Source organism: Gobius niger (assembly GCF_951799975.1).
Source record: "Gobius niger genome assembly, chromosome: 15".
NCBI classification, from domain to species: Eukaryota; Metazoa; Chordata; class Actinopteri; order Gobiiformes; family Gobiidae; genus Gobius; species Gobius niger.
Genome location: NC_136866.1, coordinates 4,178,151 through 4,200,150, shown reverse-complemented (window position 1 = coordinate 4,200,150; position 22,000 = coordinate 4,178,151). Strand labels below are relative to the sequence as shown.

General features: G+C 42.0%; 1 protein-coding gene across 2 annotated transcripts in view; it reads left to right on the top strand.

Moving 5' to 3' along the window:
• hmbox1b (homeobox containing 1 b) overlaps nucleotides 1-18,807 on the top strand; it is a 32,229-nt gene extending 13,422 nt beyond the window's left edge. The window contains exons 2-9 of one of the 2 annotated variants that reach the window (XM_079571822.1): nucleotides 1,343-1,428; nucleotides 3,678-3,788; nucleotides 13,852-14,005; nucleotides 14,236-14,318; nucleotides 15,524-15,619; nucleotides 15,769-15,863; nucleotides 16,065-16,148; nucleotides 18,484-18,807. In XM_079571822.1, the coding sequence (XP_079427948.1) occupies nucleotides 1,343-1,428; nucleotides 3,678-3,788; nucleotides 13,852-14,005; nucleotides 14,236-14,318; nucleotides 15,524-15,619; nucleotides 15,769-15,863; nucleotides 16,065-16,148; nucleotides 18,484-18,627 (853 nt within the window). In that variant the 3' untranslated portion in view covers nucleotides 18,628-18,807. The remainder of the gene's footprint in view (nucleotides 1-1,342; nucleotides 1,429-3,677; nucleotides 3,789-13,851; nucleotides 14,006-14,235; nucleotides 14,319-15,523; nucleotides 15,620-15,768; nucleotides 15,864-16,064; nucleotides 16,149-18,483) is intronic. The other variant, XM_079571823.1, reaches the window with a different exon arrangement.
• Nucleotides 18,808-22,000: the final 3,193 nt, after the last annotated feature.

The window sequence follows — 22,000 nt, the reverse complement described above, 5'->3', positions numbered from 1 at the left end:
AACGTGGCATCACCAAATCAGCTGTGAGGGCTCTGTATTGCCTACAACAGGGGTAGGCAACGTCAGGCCCGGGGGCCAAATCCGGCCCTCCAGCACAGAACCTCTGGCCCCCAAGATGATTTTGAGAAACATTATTATGCAAAGAGATCAAATTCCTTTTACAGTTCTCTAAACATGCAAGAAATAGTGTCAGTGTTTTAACAGTCCTACAGTAAAACAGGAAATCTCAACTGGTGGATCCCGGAACCTTTTTCAGTGGGTCGCGAGTCTATGGGAAACTTTTATTCAACATGTTCCATCTGAAACTGCATGGAATTACAGATTTAAAGGCATATCTACTGCTTTTTCAATAAAAACTTTTGTGGGAAAACATTTTGTACGATATATGACAAATGAAGGTTTTATTTGGGTTATTTGGGCCGGTCATCCAAGGGTAACGTTGGGGCCCGACTTGGGAACCACTGATGTAAAACTTTGGCATTTGCACATAAAAGTTCTTTACTTTAGGCGACAATGTTGAGGTTCGGCCCTTGGTGTTTTGGCGATTATGAAAATCGGCCCGACTCAACGCAAACTTGCCGACCCCTGGCCTACAACTTCACAATATGATACGCATCCCAATCCAAGGTTCACAATACGATTGGTATCGCGATTCATGTGTATATGATAGAGTGTCCATAATACATTTATATTCTGAATTTTAAGACAAAAAGGAGGATATAGGTGCACAAAATGGAAGTTTTTATTATGCTGAATAAGCTCAGCGTGTAGCTTAAAGTCAAAAACCAACCAAAAACCAATCCGAATCCATGAGATTTTAAAAAGTTGGATTTTAGCCTAAATTCAAAATTGCTATATCTTGAGAAAGCACTTGTTATTTTCAATATTGAACACATTTTGAAAAGTAGACACGCTGGCGTTTTTGACTTGAGGTGACTTGTCGGCTAAAGCAAGACTTGACTTGACTTGACTTGACTTGAGCCCATGACCGATTGACTTGGACTTGCTTGGGACTTGGACCTTCACGACTTGGACTTGACTCGAGACTTGCATTTAGTGACTTACTCCCACCTCTGCTTTTCACAATACAGCTGCCTCGATACATATAAGAGTATAATTGTCACATACTCCATGACGGTATATATCCACTACGATATATTTAGCACAGCATCGTCATCTATCGTCCATAATTGCACTTTGTAAGAAAGTCGTACGTTTATTTGTGCTTTTCACAGATAAAAAGTTCAAGAACGCTAATTGTTTTACAGAACGTGGGCGAATTAACACGACAGAGGAAAAAAAAAAATCCATGAATGAAGTTTGTCTCGTTGTTGTGTTGCAGGAGGGAGAGCAGTCTGGTGAAGGAGGAGATCAAGGGCTTCCTGGGGAACCGGAGAATCTCTCAGGCCGTAGTGGCACAGGTCACCGGTGAGTCCCTCTCGCTCTCTCTGAATGTGTCAATTCTTTCAACTTATTATGTTTGATGAGTGCACACATAAAACCAGGGTGTCCGCGGGGTCTTAAAAAGTCTTAAATTGGGCCTGTTTGGTCTTAAATCCAGGGTAAACTGGTCTTAAAAATAAACGTTCAACGCCCCAATTATTTGCGCACAATTTAGTTTAAAAAGCAGACAAATAAATGTGCAGAAGCAGCGATGAGGAGCCGCCCGGTGCCGCTCATGGTCCGAGAGGGCGAAGCGACGCTGACGCACTGGCCGCCGCCACAAACAACGAGGCAGAAGGACTTCAGAGCTTTATCCGCCCAAACAAACCACAGCAGAGTTTAGGAATCCAAAACATGACCGAGGTGTCGCTGATGGATCCGTAACGCTGCTGTCGGTGGAAAGATGCGTCCAATATGAAACAACGTGGAGATAATCCTTCACTGTAAATATCCAACTCAAGGTCATGAACGGCATCATTCACAATAAAGTTTGTCCGAATGTTGGGAAACACAAAGCGAACGCTCCTCTGCTCAGGGACAGAAGGAAAGACAAAGTCCTGTTACTTTAGAAACACGTTTCTCACTTTGTTCATCAAAACATCTGACAAACAAGTTTAGAAAACAGAAAACCTAGACTAGATTCTGGCCTAATAATAATATCATTAAAATAATCATGATCATTAATTAGTTGTAAAGTTGACAGTGTTTTGTTCTTTGCAAACGAGTGGAAAAGCTGCTTTTATTTTTAGAAACAGTGAATGTTTAACCAGCTCAAGTATTACAAAGCGTTGTTTTCTTTCATTCAGTCGATAATTGTGAGTAATTATTCAATCTCAATATTCTTATTATGGGATAAGGTTGTTAAAACTTGAACGGTTGTTAAAATGTGAAAAATGAAGTTCTTACATTTGTACATCCCACTGTGAAATCAGAAACAACAGTTTGACTCTTGGATTTTTGTGACAGTGATTTTCTATACAGTCCATTTATATATCGTGCGTTCAAAAACAGGTCTTATTTTTGAGATTTTGTCGTCTTACAAAGGTCTTAAAAGGTCTTAAATTTGACTTGTCCAACTCTGCAGATCCCCTGTAAAACATAAATATAAAACGAGTATTGGCTCGTTTTGGATAAACCAGTGTTGGAATGAAGCCTTGAAGGGCTGAGATCTCGATCATCCCACTGTGAACTCGATAACCACCAACAGCAGTAAGACAAGTGAAGGCCTGACATTTCCAGCCCGACTGTGTTTTTGGGGATGACTTCTCTGTAGAGCTGAGAAGCAGAGTAATTACTGAATATAATTACACAAAAGAGGCTGTAAAAAGAGCTCACAAAAGTACACACACAGTTTTTTTTTCCTTTGTTGAATTGTGGATTGTGTCAGCATCAGTGTTAATTTTGACAACATATTTTATTTTAGTTTTAGTCTTAGTCTTTTGACTAAAATGTAATTTAATTTTAGTCGAGATTTAGTCAAAAAAAAAAGTTTCAATTTTAGTCTAGTTTTAGTCGACAAAAATTGCAAGTAAATTTAGTCGACTAAATTTAAGACTAATTTAGTCGATTTTGCATTGATAATATTCATTATAATCATATTTAATCTTGTTCCTCTGCTTGATGGAGCTGCTCCACATGAACAAAGCTCAGAGCTGATCCTTTGGCAGAGAATTTAAATGATCTGAGGCTCTTTCAGACTCAGTCAATAGAAGTTTGGCTGATTTTAGTCTCTCCTTTACATTTTTATTTAGTCTTATTTTAGTCGACTAAAACATCTGGACATTTTAGTCACAGTTTTAGTCTCATGAGAAACTTTTAATATAGTTTTAGTCCAATTTTAGTCACAAAAATATCACTTTGACTAAAATTAAGACTAAATATTTTAGTCGACGAAATTAACACTGGTCAGCGTTCAGCTCGCAATTATCAAAACCGAGTCAATTAGTGTTTGTCTTATTCTGGCCTTGGAGGTTATTAAAAAGCATTCAATTCAATTAAATTGGATTCCAGGCATTAAATATAAGTGTCTTGTAAAAATAATGGCATGGCTTGATTATTTTAGTTGTGTACAATTAGAATTTTTAATAATGATGGGATTTTGCAGACCTTCTTTTTACATTTACGTGCTGCTACCTGTATAAACCCACATGTTTTTCTGAGCAACATGTCTGCATTGCCGTGTGGTGTAACGTCTCTACTGAGCTGCAGCTAAGTTCCCGTTTTGCTCTGCACAGGCATCAGCCAGAGCAGGATCTCTCATTGGCTGCTGCAGCACGGCTCGGACCTGAGTGAGCAGAAGAAGAGGGCTTTCTATCGCTGGTACATCCTGGAGAAGACCACTCCAGGTACAGAGCCTCACCGGGTCCATTCTCTCATGACTGTCTGCCTGAAGCTCTTTAAGGCGAGACACGGCAGGGGAAAGTATTGATTTTTCACGCAGAGATTTTTATCTGTTTTCCTCCCTTTACATCTTAGTTTTCATGTCAGATATAAAAATGATGATGTTTATTTTATGATGTTTTGTCTGCGAGGTGGGGGCGACCCGGAAGTAGCTGCTGCGCCGCGTAGAAAGTCCGTCTTTCCCGCGGGTTTTCATTCATAAATATTGACAGATTTTACATCCACGTGTCCTGCTAAGGGGCCCCGTGATGACGCTTTCACCCAAATATGGTGTTTTTCCTCCTACGAGACGCTGGTGCGGAAAAGTCGAAGAACGGGCCGAGCATGACAAAAAAATAACAAAAATTGGATTAAAAAAATGACGAAAAAATGAAAAAAATGTGCAAAAAATTGAAAAAAATGTGACACAAATTTGAAAAAAAAAATAAAAAAAAAAAGACAAAAAATTGACAAAAAAATTACCAAAAAAATGACAAAAATTGTATTAAAAAATGACGAAAAAATGACAAAAATGTGACAAAAATGCGACAAAAATGTGATAAAAAATTGACAAAAAATTACAAAAAATTGACAAAAAATGAAAAAAAAGTGACAAAAAAAAAAATTAGTTGCATCCTCGTGTCCTGCTAAGGGGCCCCGTGATGACGCTTTCACCCAAATATGGTGTTTTTCCTCCTACGAGACGCTGGAGCGGAAAAGTGGAAGAACGGGCCGAGCATGAGCACTCGCTACAAAACTTCAGGGCTGGTTTTCTCTGAATGAGAGAAGCCGCACTCGGGCAGAGCCTGAGCCCTTATAGAAGCTCCCACAGACTCCAAACTTTACAGTCTGAGACACAACAAGATTTTGAAGGTTTTTTCAGAGGGATTTTTTAATATCTAATTCCTGGCCTGATTTATTCAGCTTTGAAACCAAAAAAACAGGCGGAAATTGAGTTTTTACAGATTTTTTCACTGATGATTAGTTTATTGAAAAACTAAACAAAATATCCAAAATCCCCTCTGAAAAATTCTTAGTTACTAATATGTCAATAAAATAAAACCATAACATTTAATCTGGCTCAATTCATTATTTTGATTTCGTTGATTTTGGCCATTTTAATGCTCAAATTGCCTTATTTTTTTGTGAAAACATGAAATGACAGAAAAAATGCAATACATTTTTTTCTCATATTTGTATCTGTTCAGCAAAAGTTTCAAATTGATATATCTCTACATTTATTTTTTTTCCCTATTCACCTGCAGTGTCTCGCCTTAAAGTCAGTTAAGCAGATTATGGACCCGATAAAAATACTCCGAGGAAGTTTTACACCCAGCTTTAAGTGCGATTTAACACATTGTTATTGTGTTAGCTTCGATTGCCGTACTTTGAAAGCCTTGGGAGACGCAGCCAAAACCTGAGTGTTAAAATAGATGTTTAGATCGCTTAAAAATAGGAGAGCGCTCACTCGTCTACCTGCTACTTCCCGTCAGACTGTTAATTAGAAGTGTCTGAGAGATAGAAGCGATACATGCGCGCCGCCGCTGTACCTGAACCAGTCCTCTGCCCCCAATGTAACGCGCCGCTGTCGGAGCAATCACCCGCTAATAACAGACCTATTAGGCAGGTAATCAGCCTTCAGCTATTTGCGACGAAGGATATCAGGACAACATGCAGATCCCGGTTCATTACGGAGGGGGTCTGACTGCGAAAAGGCGCACAGGGACACGGGAGATAAGTTTGTAGACGTTTATCCACCGACCCATGAATGAAAATGAAAAGCGTTTAATCCCGAGCAGATAGTCCGTTTTAAAAAGTGCAAATGCTGCTGTTCTTTGGTGAACGAGATTCAAGGAAAAGCTTCTATGATTAAGTGTATTTTTTTAGGGAAATTGGTTATGCTTGGTCACAGGTTGGGCATTTGAAAGGTTCCTCTCCAGTGTGAGTTGTCTCTGATAAGGTCACAGTGGTGTCTAAATGTGTTCTTGCCGTTTGAGTAACTGTAAAGAGACCTTACGCTCCTCTGTGAACTCTAATGTGTGTTTGCAAAATCTCTCTTGTCCCAAACCTCTTGCGCTGGTGCTTCTTCCCCTCAGCTCGGTCATGCCCTGACTTGCCTTCCTCGTTCACAGTGGTCTCTGGTGCAGGGTTGTTGTGGGGGTGCAGTCTGGTGCTTCTGTTTCTGCTCTGCACTTGGTCGTTGTGTCCATCTGTGTGTTGCTCCTCCTCGTTCTCCGCTGTCGTTCTTGCAAACTGCGCCGCCGCAGCCAGACATTCACCAAAACTCCAAAAAGGGTTTGGACTTAAGGCGAGACACTGCAGGTGAATAGGGGAAATAAATAAATGTAGAGATGTCAATTTGAAACTTTTGCTGAACATCACAGATATAAATATGAGAAAAAAATGTATTGCATTTTTTCTGTCATTTTATGTTTTCACATAAAAATTCGACAGACTGATCGGTGCGGCGTCAGCAGTGATGCGGTCACTGTATCGGTCTGTCGTGGTGAAGAGGGAGCTGAGTCGGGGCAAAGCTATCGATTTACCGATCGATCTACGTTCCCACCCTCACCTATGGTCATGAGATTTGGGTCATGACCGAAAGCACAAGATCGCGAATACAAGCGGCCGAAATGAGTTTCCTTCGCAGGGTGGCTGGGGTTGAGGAGCTCAGTTACCCGAGAGGAGCTCGGAGTAGAGTCGCTGCTCCTTCACGTCGAAAGGAGCAGCTGAGGTGGCTCGGGCATCTGTTCCGGATGCCTCCTGGTCGCCTCCCGCGGGAGGTGTTCCAGGCATGTCCTAGTGGGACAAGGCCTCGTGTAAGACCCGGGACACGCTGGTGGGACTATGTCTCCGAGCTGGCCTGGTGTCGCCTCGGGGTCAGAACAGCTGGAGGAGGTGTGTGTGGATCGGGAAGTTTGGGCATCTCTGCTGAGACGCTGCCCCCGCGACCCGGCCCCGGATAAAGCGGAAGAAAATGGATGGATGGATGGACATAAAGATAAGGCATTTTGAGCATTAAAATTGCCAAAATTGCCTATATTTTGGGCAACGAAATCAAAATAATGAATTGAGCCAGATTAAATGTTATGGTTTTATTTTATTGACATATTAGTAACTAAGATTTTTTCAGAGGGGATTTGGGATATTTTGTTTAGTTTTCCAATAAACTAATCATCAGTGAAAAAATCTGTAAAAACTCAAATTCCGCCTGTTTTTTTGGTTTCAAAGCTGAATAAATCAGGCTCGGAATTAGATATTAAAAAATCCCTCTGAAAAAACCTTCAAAATATTGTTAGGTCTCAGACTGTAAAGTTTGGAGTCTGTGGGAGCTTCTATAAGGGCGTTACACTGGCCTATAGGCTGTAAGCTCCAGTCGAGAAACTTAAAGCTGAACTGGAGAAGATGGATGGATGGTTAAAATGATTCTATGGACACAGACATGTATATGGTTAGTCTGGTGTTATAAGTGATTTGCCTCAGGTGCTCTGTGGAGCGGGTCAGACTGTTTTTAATGCAGGCTAGCTGATACCATAGACATGCGCTAGCCTTGCACTAGCCTAGCACCACGAAAAACTTCAAACATAAGAACTGCATGAATTACAAAAAAAACTATCTCCAGAAATCAGCAACACTCTGGATAACTAGGAAATGAGGCCCTATGTCAAAAACCCTGAAATATCCCTTTAATCTGTGCAGCACATCCTGCATACTCTGGCTTTAAGTGCACGTCCTGGCTTTAAATGTTTATCGCTCATCAAGTCCTTACGTGGAGAGCTGTAGAAATGATCTGGTAAAGTTTCCAAAAATTGTACAGAATGTCCTTAACATGAGCCGTTTATTCAAAGAGGCGTCTGTGTGAGCATATGCATATTTGTAGTTTCATCACTTTGTAATCCTTTGGAAAAACCTGACCTAAAGGCAAGTGTTATTTAAATTTGCCCTTGAGGAGAACGCTGACATCCAGGCACGACGTCACACGTAACGCATTCCGGCAAAACACTGAAAGCTTTTGTGTCTTTGCGCGCTTTCACACATACAAATCACAGCTATGTTTGAAATCTACAAATAGGTTTAAGTCACGCCCAGCTTTGCCCTGTCTTTTCCTCCCCAACGTCTTTTAAAAACGCACACACACACACGTATACTGGACGTGTAGAGTCGACTTCAGACAAAGAAAAACGCTGCGGCGGCGCCCACTTGATATTCACAATCTAAACCTTTTTGCGAAGAATCATTTTTTTTCTTCCCCTTAAAAAAAAACAAAAAGAGAGAAATACATCGCCCTTTATTGTTGCCATGACAACGGATGTAAAATTACCGTGAGGTTTGGGGCGCCATTAAAATGAGCAGCCTTTATTCTACAGTACTGCAAACACGCCGAAATGGCAGAGCGCAGGCTGCTTTTTGTTTCGCTGATTTACATGGTGACTGTGTCTGCATAAAACGGGCTCAGCATCATCCGCGTGTCGGCCGTAAAGGGGAGACGGAAGCACTGTCCCATAGCTGGATAACCTTAAGAATGAAAATAATGTTTCTCTCTCAACACGTAGAATCGATATCTGACTGAATTGAAATGTTGCCTTTTCCTCTTAATAAGAAAGTGAGTCTTCCTGTGGTTTAATGTCCGATACTTTGACTTTTCTGGGAGCGGGACATCACCAGCTCGTCTCCATCTAGTTGTTGCTTCTTCTTGGCCGAGACTAGAAGTGGCAAAACATGAATAATCCCCGCCTTAAAGGGATGTTTCAGGATTTTTGACATAGGGCCTCATTTCCTAGTTATCCAGAGTGTTGCTGATTTCAGTTCTTATGTATATATATTTTTTTTATATCTTTATTTGAATTGGGACAGTTCCTCAGTTCTGTTGGGATCAAGTTCCAGGAGTGAGCTGCTCGTACTGAGGAGGCAGATTGTCCAAAAGAAGTGCTCGTACTGAGAAGGCAAAAGAAGTCTTTCTGAATGGGATTTTACAGTCTCCTCTGCTTGTATTTACATTCAGCTGTATAAACTCCTGTAATGGGGGCGGGGCTAGTCCATTTAGGGTTTTATAGACCATAATTAAATCTGAATACATTAACAAATTTTCCCACTTTAAAAAATTATGTTTGACTTTACAGTAATGATAAGAATTGTTCTTTTTGTCTAATGTTTTTACTGCTTATAAAGTCTACAGGCACAGTGTGGTCTCGTTGGCCTGAGACCAGCTCGTCAAACACTCATTAATATGCGAGAGAATTGTGGCATTTAGGTACAATTTTGAAGCATCAGTCGTTCCTTAATTTCTTAACATATTTTTTAAATGATAATTGTGAATCCATGGTGACGCCTAAACACTTGTATTCTTGCACCACTTGTAGTGCTTGCTCATCCACCAGAACTATTGGGTCGCTCTCTTTGGCCGACTTAGAGAAAAACATACACGTAGTTTTGCTAGCTATTGCTATTGGTTTGCTGTTTGAAGAGTTTCGTGGTGCTAGGCTAGTGCAAGGCTAGCGCATGTCTATGGTATCAGCTAGCCTGCATTAAAGACAGTCTGACTCCACAGAGCACCTGAGGCAGATCACTTATAACACCAGACTGACCATATAAACGTCTGTGTCCATAGAATCATGTTTGGAATATAACTGACCTGCATCACATGAATGATCGCATTTTGAGGGACTATTTTCTAGCAGATCACTCCGCTGCTGTGTAGCTTATAGGGATGGGCGATACCACATTTTTTGGAATCGATACTGATACTCTTGGGGTCATTTTTGTCGATATCGATACCGATACCGGTCATTTCATATGGGTGAATGTACTTTAACTGGTTAATTAAACAATACTAATGTGAAACTAGAAATGCAATGGCTGCGCCATTGCGATTGACTGCGGAAATGCGGGAAGCGAATGCAGAAATTGCATAAACTGTTCAAATTGCATAAATTGCTTAATTTGCATGATCTAATTTGCATAAACTGGTAAAATGCATAAAATGGTAAAATGCATGAATGGGTTAATTTGCATAAATTATGTAAATTGCATAAACTCTTTAAAATTCCTAAATCCTAAATGGCATAAACTCTTGAGTTGCATAAACGCTTTAAAATGCATAAAGTGGTTACTTTGTATAAATTGTTAATATTGCATAAACTTTTATATTCCATAAACTGGTCAAACTGTTGAAAGTGCTTGATTTGCAGAAGCTGCACAAATGGCTGAAAGGCCTGGAGTCTCCCCATTGGCTGGATTCCCACATACACACCAATGCAAACATTTCAAACTCCCGTATAAAAAAACTGGAAAACTGCAGAAGGACCATTTTTTCTCAAAACCCACAAGTTGCATAAGCTGAACATGCACAAAGTGCAGAAATTGCATAAAATGCAGAAAAAAGTGCAGAAAAGCATGGATTTGCAGCAGCCCCATTATAAGTCAATGGGAAAAATCTCCGACATTTTGGCCGATTGCGGAAAAACCGTAAGTTGCAGAAGTCCCAAAAGTAACAGCACCTTCTCCTCAACATGCGGAACATTTTGATGCATAACTTGCATTAATTGCACAAAGCATGAAGGTGCTGAAAGCTCTAGAAAATCGGGAAAAAGATGGAAGAGGAATAATAATAAAGAACATGAAAACCAATAATTGACTGCGGAAGAATTCCGCAGTCAATCAATTAAATACATAAACAACATTTAAAATTAATACTTAAATGACAAACAGAACCTAAACCAGAATGATCAGCCTGGCTCAGTTCAATCCTTTGTTGTTGTGACTGTTTTGGCTCAGAACAAAGAAATTAATCATCCTTTTGTGTTGATAATTGCTGCCCCGCCTTCTTTTACATATGCAAATTAGTATTGATACTTTTTGCCCAATATCGATACTTTAAAAATAGCCGTTTGGCATCGATATATCGATACTTTGGTATCGATCCGCCCATTCCTAGTAGCTTATACAACCAATGATACAACCTCGAAGCTGATGCTGCTCAAATATAAGTTATTTTAAATGCAAAATGGTTAAAATGATTCTATGGACACAGACATTTATATGGTTAGTCTGGTGTTATAAGTGATTTGCCTCAGGTGCAGGCTAGCTGATACCATAGACATGCACTAGCTTTGCACTAGCCTAGCGCCACGAAACAGAAGAACTGCATGAATTACAAAAAGAATATCTCCAGGTACCAGCAACACTCTGGATAACTAAGAAATGAGGCCCTATGTCAAAAACCCTGAAACATCCCTTTAATTGAGCACATTTTCTCCACTGTGGCTCTATCCAAATCTAAGCGTTTCTCGGGAAAAGCGTCGAAATTGTGACAAAGGCGAGATGTGAATGAGGATGAAAACACAGCAAAAAAAAAGCATCAAAATAGTGTCAAAAATGAGACGTAAATAAGGCTGGAAACGCAGCGAAAAAGCTTCAAAAGAGCAACAAGAATGTGACAAGAATGTGACGGCAACAACGCAAGGAAAAATCTTGGATCAGTTTTATAGGCCTTAGCTTTCAAATGAGGCGTTACACTGGCCTATAGGCTGTAAGCTCCAGTTGCGAAACTTAAAGCTGAACTGGAGAGAAGGCGCTGGGTTAAAGCGGAGGTTAAACCACATTAAAAACAGCATCGCCTGTGTCTCGCTGAGCATTTTGAGTTTCATGACGGTTTGTTTGCTCTTGTGAATGTTCCGCAGTCTGGCTTTTAGTAAACAATCTGAGTGCTTGTTCGCCCGCCGCTGTCGTCCTTGTAAATGTGTTGCTGTGCGATGCTCACGCACAGGTGGAGCCTCTCCGTTCTGTGCGGCGTCTTTTGCTGCGCTCATGATTTAGGGAGAGGCGGCCGAGTCCTTGTCAGCACTAAGTTTATAATCAGGATTTATTGTGAGATCTGCAAGAAGTGACGCGCATTTCTCGCATAAATTTCTCCTGCGGGGACAAGCCTCCTGCACAGTCAGTGCGTTTGTTAATTTCATCATTTTGGTTCAGAATGGACAGATCAGGCATCGCAAAGCTTTTTCAATAACGCACGAGCCCCCGTCTGCCGCGGTTTGCGTGTGTTGGCAACTTTCCTTCGTCTTTCTGCGTCGGGTTCCTCTCGCAGTTCTCCATATCTGTTTTACGCACATGCTGTAAATGCTGTGTAGGGTTCATATATTTATATTCTGGGACTTACTGCACAAGTGATTACTGTCAGTGCAGGCTCTAACTGTGTACGCCTAAATCAGTTCTGCTGTGGCTGAACCAGAGGCAGGCATATCATGTAAAAAAGACATCAATCCACCATTTTTTTCTGATTCAAACCGATACTCAGAGTCTATTACAGTTTTGTTTCTTTTAGTAAGACATAAGGTTTATTTTACCTGCTTGACTAGTATCACTTCCTGTGATCTTCCTCAGAAGCGACACCTGGTGGTGGAGGTGCCGTGTCGTAGGCAGCGCACATGGATTTTCCAGTCAGTAGGGAGAGCTTACCCCCCCTACTGGCGCCTTCTCCAGGACGGCATCCCAGGTGTGGGATAAGGTGTAGGCTCCCTCGTCCCGGTTCATAGATGTTGGTGCACGTTTCCTGATCTCGATGGCTTCTCTGATCCATTTACGAAATCCCATGCCTATCATGCAATAAAACATACAGTGGGGAAAAAAAAGTATTTGGCCAAAATCCAATAGAATGTCTATGTGAAACTGACCAAATACTTTTTTTCGCCACTGTATGTGGGGGAGACGGGGCGATCACTCAGCACACGAAAGAAAGAACACCAGAAGGAATGCGAAAAGGAGACGGCCAACAGACAAACAAGAGCAATAAAAGAACAAGCAAGAAAATCTCAAATCAGCCATATCAGATCGTTGTAAGAGGGAAAACCACATCATGAACTGGGACAATGCCAGGGTCACCTGTGCCGAAAGTAACAAGTACCACCGCTGGATCAGAGAAGCCATCGAGATCAGGAAACATCAACATCTATGAACCGGGACGAGGGAGCTACACCTTATCCCACGCCTGGGAGGCCGTCCTGGAGAAGGCGCCGGTCAGTAGGGGGGTAAGCTCTCCCTACTGACTGGAACATCCATGTAAGCTGCTACGACACGACACCTCCACCACCAGGTGTCGCTTCTGAGGAAGATCACAGGAAGTGATGGAAACTAGTCAAGCAGGTAAACTAAACCTTCTGTCTTACTAAAAGAAACACAACTGTAATAGACTAAACCTAAGAAGACAATATGAACCTTCTACAAAGGCGATGCTCAGAGTATTCACCACTTCTGAGAAATACTGAAAAACAACAGCGAAGCCCTGAGCGCATGACTCTGTGCATCGTAAACAAGATGAGTGCCGTGTGAGTTACGCCAGTGTTCTGCTCCTGTAGGAATGGAAGGCAATTAAAAGGTGACACGGATGTATATTACTGATGTTACTGATGTACAGTACACTGCTCCAGCTTGTATCAGTACCGGGTCTTCCTTTACAGAAACACTATATGGTTTCGGGTTAGGTGCTCACGAATACCTGAGAAATCTGTGGTACCGTTAAAATATCCAATCCTATAATAGTTTGTGAAGGTTTAATATGAAATAGGGATGTGATACTTTATCCTGATTCCACTCCTTTTTCAAGGGATTTATTTTGAATTAGAAACCCCCATGTTGTTTTTTTGTTCCACTCAAAATAAATCAAAAATTATTTGGGGATCAAACCTTTCAAATGTCAAATATTCTACACTGATTATGATGTCACAGTCCCCGGCCTCATATCTGATCTGAAGATGGACTCCTGTCAGCCTTGGACACATCTATAGCCCGTCCACTTATCTGAATTCTTTTTGAGTCCTTGTCAAGAAAGAGTCTTAAGGACAGGGGACGCCCGGGGACACTTATCGACTGTGGGACATTTGACATTTACTTTTGATCCCTTTCTTTGCTGTTCTCAGATCAAATCAGTAATATTTGGAAGGTGCTCGGAGTCCGTTGCTACTGTGATATCCGGCTGTACAAATATAAGTCAGTTTATTGAATTGATGGAATACACTCGTGTCCTGTGTGCAGGCGCCACTCTCAACATGCGTCCCGCCCCCCTGGCCCTGGAGGACATGGAGTGGAGACAGACCCCGCCGCCCCTCACCACGGGCCCCGGCACCTTCCGCCTGCGCCGGGGCAGCCGCTTCACCTGGAGGAAGGAGTGTCTGGCCGTCATGGAGAGGTGAGCTGTAAACATAACTGTGATCTGATGAAATCTTCTTGCTTCTGTCCTTGCGTTGGCCCTTCTTTATTCCCGATTTTGTGTCATAATTCCACACATTTAAGGAATGGACTTCTTGAAAACACTTGCTTTGAGATTCACTGTCCTAGAAAACGACACACATAAAGCAAAGCCGCCCGAGGACACTGTGATATTTAATTAAATGTGTGTTGCTCTGTTGGTATTTATAGCTACTTCAATGACAACCAGTATCCGGACGAGGCCAAGAGGGAGGAGATCGCCAACGCCTGCAACGCTGTGATCCAGAAACCAGGTAACACCTCAGCGAGTTAGCACAGCGGGAGGAGCTTTAGCTTTAGAGTTAATTCATCACGATGCAAAAAGTATCTGTGAAGTAACCTATTTGTGTTTTTGGACAAATCACTGTAATGTATCTAGCACTGTTTGCTCACATTGTCCACCAGATTTGTTTTTACTTAAAGAAACAGGCCACCGTTTTTACCTTAGCTTTGACGAGTTCTTTAGGACCTGTCTGATCTTCCCCCGTGCCTTCAGTCACGTAAACACAGCGCAGACGCCGTTAGCATTTAGCCTCTCCCTCTCTCCTCTATAGCTCCAAAACAGGTCAAGATAGAAGCTACCAAGCTCTTCCACGTTTTCCCTATTTAAATATGGTTACGTGAAGTGTTCCACTACAAAGCATAATTACACAAAATTAAACAATGTGGATTTTCTAAGCGGATAAAAGGGGGAACTATATTGTAAGGCGTAATAATACCAGGAGTAGTTCGAAATCCGCGCAGTAATCTTTACTTTATTGTGCGGATGCCAAACTACTCCTGGTATTATTACGCCTTACAATATAGTTCCCCCTTTTATCCGCTTAGAAAATCCACATTGTTTAATTTTGTGTAATTATACTTTGTAGTGGAACACTTCACGTAACCATATTTAAATAGGGAAAACGTGGAAGAGCTCGGTAGCTTCTATCTTGACCTGTTCTGGAGCTATAGAGGAGAGAGGGAGAGGCTAAATGCTAACGCCGTCTGCGCTGTGTTTACGTGACTGAAGGCACGGGGGAAGATCAGACAGGTCCTAAAGAACTCGTCAAAGCTAAGGTAAGAACATATCTCAGTATGGAAAAACCGTGGCCTATTCCTTTAACCTCATAATGAAGTGACTCAGAAAAGCCATGTGCTGTTTTGTACCTTTAGAAAAAACCCTCTTCACGAGTTGTATCAAAGTTGTATCAAATGAAATCAAATCCAGAAGCAAACTAGCATTAGCTGTGTGTAACGTGCGTCTGCCTTAAAGTCACAGTCACTCTTTACTTTGAAAAACCGATGAATGTAATATTTACGATTAGATTATTCTTGAGTTGTGAAGCTGTGATGTAGCAGTTTTCACGGTGCGTCGCTCTGGTTTTGACCGTCAAGTGATAGTGTTGAAATGTATCTATGTTCAGGCTGCTGATACTGTGCACGAAGTGAGTACATTTGCTCATTTTCTGTGTTTCAGGAAAGAAGCTGTCTGATCTGGAGAGGGTCACCTCTCTAAAGGTTTACAACTGGTTTGCCAACCGCCGCAAAGAGATCAAAAGACGCGCCAATATTGGTAATGCTGCTTCATTCCTCTCCACTCTCACTCCTTTAAGAGACAGCTCAATGTGAAAAGCTGTGTATGAAGAAAGCCTGCACACTTGTATGGATCGTGTTTTATTTTGGTGCCATGAGGCATCTAATAATCCATTCTGTTCCTCCAAGAAGCCACAATCCTGGAGAGCCATGGGATCGATGTCCAGAGTCCAGGAGGCCACTCCAACAGCGACGACATCGACGGGAACGACTTCTCCGAACATGTCAGTACGGCCTCCTCCGCAGGCCCTTTCACTGCTTTCCAGTGTGTTTGATGGTTTTTGACAGCACAGAGAATCAGGCTTTGAATGTTCTCAATCAGCAAATCACAAAGGCTGAAATCATTTAGTTGTTGAATGTCGTCTGCAAACGGCACATGTAGGATCTTTTTATGTAAACCCTGCTCACTGTCTCTGCTGTTTTAGGCCTGTGACCTGCCATACTTTGACAAGAGACCTCTGAGCCGACCGTTTGGCATCTACCGACTGGAGCCCACTTCACCAACACAGGTACAAGCCTTTATCAGTCACTACTCACCAAAAGACCGTAAGTTTGACTGGAAACTTAAGTTAAGGCGAGACACGGCAGGTGAAAGTATTGATTTTTCACGCAGTTGTCGAAGTGGAGATTTTTATCTATTTTCCTCCCTTTACATCTTAGTTTTCATGTCAGATATAAAAATGATGATGTTTATTTTATGATGTTTTGTCTGCGAGGTGGAGGTAACCCGGAAGTAGCTGCTGCGCCGCGTAGAAAGGCCGTCTTTCCCGCGGGTTTTCATTCATAAATATTGACAGATTTGACATCCACGTGTCCTGCTAAGGGGCCCCGTGATGACGCTTTCACCCAAATATGGTGTTTTTCCTCCTACGAGACGCTGGAGCGGAAAAGTGGAAGAACGGGCCGAGCATGCGCACTCGCTACAAAACTTCAGGGCTGGTTTTCTCTGAATGAGAGAAGCCGCACTCGGGCAGAGCCTGAGCCCTTATAGAAGCTCCCACAGTCTCCAAACTTTACAGTCTGAGACTGTACAGCAATATTTTGAAGGTTTTTTCAGAGGGATTTTTTAATATCTAATTCCAAGCCTGATTTATTCAGCTTTGAAACCAAAAAAACAGGCGGAATTTGAGTTTTTACAGATTTTTTCACTGACGATTAGTTCATTGAAAAACTAAACAAAATATCCAAAATCCCCTCTGAAGAAATCTTAGTTACTAATATGTCAATAAAATAAAACCATTAATCTGGCTCAATTCATTATTTTGATTTCGTTTCCCAAAATATAGGCAATTTTGGCCATTTTATTGCTCAAAATGCCTTATCTTTTATGTGAAAACATAAAATGACAGAAAAAATGCAATACCTTTTTTTTCTCATATTTATATCTGTTCAGCAAAAGTTTCAAATTGATATCTCTACTTTTTTTTTTTTTTTTCCTATTCACCTGTAGCGTCTCGCCTTAAAGGTAGTACCGGTATTTTGTCAACCCACACTGTGCATCTAAAGATAAAGAATTTTGATACATTTCATGAACTTGCAAGCTAGCAAAAAGTAAAGTGAAGTCTTTCCTGTGAAGAATTGGGATGCTACAATAATGCTAAGAATGTGTTTGGATACAACTTAGTGATTTCTTCTTTCATTGTTTGTAAGAAATCATGATATATCAGGTATAAGGCCTGTAAGTTTAAGTTTACGTACAATACAGACAGAAATATAAAGTACTTTCGCATTTTCAGCCTCAAATGTCTGACTATCTTCACAGATAAAATGTATAAATGTCAGACTTACTTTTGACATTTGGGCTTCTCTTCATGTGTGCGGCAAAGTGCTTCCATATCCATCATCCTTACACACAGATTTCAACTAAAAAGTATCACAACTAGTAAAATTCAAATCACACGGATTCAGCAAATGTTCCTGGGATGTTAAATACCGTAAATTCTCTAACACTGGCCTGTATTCCATTAGTGGCCGGGTCTCTGACAGAGGCCGGGTTCGCGGCTGACGGAGGCAAATTAAAGCCGGTCTCTAAAACAGGCCGGGGCTTTTATCAGAAACTATAGTGGTAGAAATATTCCCCATGTTAGGAATTTGTCTCATACTGGTGTAAATGAAAACTCACGTGCAGGAAGTAACAAACGGGAACCCGGGCCGAGGGGGACGCTGCGGAGGAGCTGATCCGAGCGTAACTTTGACACAGATTTAGCCACTTTTCAAACCTCCTGTGACTGTATTTGGAAACAGGGCAACAAATGTTGTGTGACCCTCCAGGGTTTTAATAAAGTCTCCATGGCGTCTTCAAAGCACGTCCAGCTGCTCCGTGTGCAGGTCAGTCCCACGCCTCAAAATAACTCCTCCCATCAGCGCGAGCGTCTCGTCTTCTCTCGGGTCAGTCTCATGATCAATCACAAACACAAACGCTCCGTCTAAACTCGCCTTTTACACAAGAGAACAACAAATAATCCGGTCCACGGTAAAAACGAAACAGAAACCTGCAGTGACACTGATGTCAAAGCTCCGCTAACAGCAACGAAACACTTCCTGTTGTCCCGACAAAATAAAAGGCGTCAATGTTCCAGCCGCTGGGAGAGGGTTTGAAATGTTAATTAATAAATGAACCTAATATTTTAGGTGCAAATGGACACAAGTCTCGTTTTTCTTCATTTTCCTGGTCGTCCGTTTTGCTCAAATAGAAATAAAGGCCTGTCTCTAATTGTGGCCTGGTTCCAATAAAGGCCTGGTCCTAGATGCCCTTGAGTAAATAAAGGCCCGGGCCTGTATTAGAGCATTTACTGTATGTATCTTTGCTTTGAAAACTGTCGCTAACCCTGCCGTCTGTCCCAGGAGGAGAACGCGGCGCACACGGAGCATCAGGACCCCATCTCTCTGGCCGTGGAGATGGCAGCCGTCAACCACACCATCCTGGCGCTGTCCCGGGGCGGAGGCGTGCCCGGCGACATCAAGACCGAGGCCCTGGAGGACGAATGAGGACCTCGGCCCGAATCCCCCGGGGGCTCCGAGACGGACTCATCCACTCTTAGTAAACGAATAGCGAGCGCTCCAGCCCCACAGACTCCCATGTAAACAGTCACATCTCCAAGTCATGATATCACCACAACGGGACTGTCCAAAAAAAACCAACGCTACTCCTCATCCACGGGATTACCTCTCTCTCCTCCCCCTCTCGTCTCTACCTCCCTCTCTCTGCACACACGCTCTGGTTCTCACTGGACGATTCCAAACGGCGGGTTCAGTCCGAGGCTGCGTCCACACGAATGCGCTTTCATGAACTTTTACGTTTCCTCATGAGCGAGGGGTCGTTTTTACATTATTTATTTATTAGCCAAGCGAAAACCAAAGCTTGTGTATGTGTTGTCTGGATGGGTGCTTCGTGAGAATGGTGAAAAGTTTTCATTTTCCAGATTTCTGAATGAGGAGACCGACATCTTTAACTTCAAACTGTCGAGCACAGTCCAGATTCACATTTTTGTAGCCTTTTGTTACTTCTCTGAATAACTAAGCATTCAAATCTGCAGCTCACTGTTAATACCTTCAATACAATAACACAACATCTCTGAGAATCAAACCATATCATACATGTCAGCTTTTCACTTGTTACTTGTTTTTGTTTATTTGTTTATTGATTTATTTTGGTAGGGACTAGGGATGCACTGATACCGTTACCAGTATCGGATATCGGGCCGATACCACATACTCGTACTCATTCATGAGGTCCCGATACCAGAAACCGATACCATTTGACGTGTGGCCAGCGCACCTACGAGGAAGAAGCAACAAACTGGAGAATAGTTTAGTGTAAACACAATAATCCACATAGAGCTGACTTTATTACAGACTGCGCTCTCTAAACCAGAGTCTGAGCTGGATTTAACCAGAGCTTAATGTTGTTCGTGCTGCAGCGTCTGCAGTGTTTACAACATACAGGCTAACGTTGCTAATTCGCGGCTAACAGTTTTGGCCATTCTGACGCCGATTTAAGCCCAGGGGTTTATTCATCTGAAAAACTAACCCAGCGACTAAAAAGTCCTCAGAAAATCCAAATTAAAGACATACAGCATGTTTATATTGAGGGAAAATGAGCTGCAGCAGAACAATGAAAACGCTGTAGCTACTCGCTAAGTTACTACAAACACACGAGAAAATCTACAGGAGCTGAAGTAAAGACGAAAAGAGACCATTTAAGAAACATCTCAATACTATTGTTAAATAAAAACACATACATGAATAAAGCTCAGGCATTGGGAGCTTTAGGACATGGGCTTTTCTGTCTATGATGGACAGAGACATAAAAATAAAATATTATTTTGAATGAGAATAAAATAAATAAATAAATGGCATCAGCACAATTCTAATATAACTGCTCTTAAATGTGTCGCCTACTTTACTTAAGGAAATGTAAATGAGTAAATGAACTAATTACAAACCAATCTGCTGTGAAAAAAGTAAGAACGTTGAAGAAAATGCCTTGTACTCGTATCAGTATTCGGTATCGGCGAGTACTTAAATCAAAGTACTCGTACTCGTATCGGTTTTAGAAAAAGCGGTATCGGTGCCTCCCTAGTAGGGACAGTACATGTTAATGAATTAAGTCTGTGTGTTTACATCTTCTAAAAAAGCACTTGCTCTTTACAGTGCGACACTTATTTTTATCCTGGAAAGCCCCTGAAAATCTGATGTGAAATGTGAGACTGTTGTTAAACATGTCTCCCTTTCCCAACTTCAATACAAGCAAGAGGGAATAATGTAAAGCTAAGCCCTTTTTCCTCTGCATACACTGTTTATTAAATCTGGTGTTATTAACATATTAATTCTGGACTGGACACCATTAAAAGCTCTGAATCAAAAGCAGAACGTCCCAGATTGGCCTGTTACAGAAGTGTCCGCGTGTGAAAAGATGGATGTTGGTAAATTGAGTGAAAGCGCATTAGTTCGTGTGGACGTAACCTCGAGACAAGCCAAGGAGCGCAGCCTGCTCGTCCTCTCCTGCTCACCGGATACCTCTTGTCCCTCAGTCTGAGCCAGTCCTCAGAGACACACCTCAGTAGACCTCAGAAATAGCTGTAACTGTAAATATTTCCAATAACTAAGGTTCTCAGTCTCACTCACAACGACCTACCTACTTTACTCTACCTGCTCTCCTCAACTCCTCATCAACGCAGCGCTGACTGTTTCTCCAAACATGGACCTCTCATCATTCCACTCCAGAAAAAAGAGCTGCTTGGGTTTGAAAGTGAAGCTGCAGCCGGCCGCAAACCTAAGGTTTCATCATAAGTGACCCTTAAAACGTATGAAATTTTAAGATATTTGCCTAAGTCACGATTCAATCACAAAACTAGTGAAACAAAGTAAAGGTGACTTTGTGGTTTGCAGCCGGCAGCACAGTCCTCCTGATGCTGAGTCCAGATGGAGATTGGACGTACAATCATTTTGCCTTGGTATTTAGCTTCCCAGTTATACTATTGTAAAGTACTTTGGAAACCGATTTAGGGTCAATGTGATAATCAAGCTAATTTAAGTTGTATAAGGATGGGGTTTGTGCTTTGCTTAATGCTGTTCATGCCAAAGGAAAGACCGTAGTAACAGGACTTTGTGAGGAGTCTTCAGAGCCGAGCTCAGCGTGTCCAAAGTGCTGGACTCCTTTGGTGTGTTCCTACAGCAGGCCTGTGTCGCACACTTCACGTACAGCAGCCACTTCCATCATCCTGAACCTCCTATTACTGTTGTGACGCTGCCACTTTATACGAGCCTCACAATGTGCTTCAGTTTAGTGTCACTGTGTCGGCCTCAAAGGGACCTGTCTCAACGACATAGTCACACTTCCCCCACAGAGGGGGGTCCGGGCCCTGACCAGTGACCAAGTGTTAGCGATGAGGCTATTGCTGTTTCACTTGTAAAGTGTGAGCACTTTCAGTCCCAGACTGAGCCTTTAGGTCAGGCCTAAGGTCCGTTGTATTTTTAATGTGTCGGTCTCAAAGACTGACCCGGGTCTATGCTAAAGATGAGCTCCACACAGGGCACCGTTAGCAGAGGAAGCCTGCTCTGACAGTTGGCTTTAAACAAATCAGGGAGCACCAGCTGAGAGCTGTTTGCTCTGCTGTCAGCCGCTAAGCTAAGTTAGCATTTTCATATTTACACAAGTGTAAGCTAACACAGCTATCTAAATTTTGTGCCAAGCTACAGTCTCTGTTGCCTCATCTTTAACATACATGTAACTTTTCAGGATTCGCAGTATAGTATGCTATAAAGTATGTTAAAATGTCTAAGTATTCCTCAAATCCCTGACTTTAAACGGGTTAGCTCCAATAAAGCTACAACACAAGGGGACCTGTATTTGAAAGGA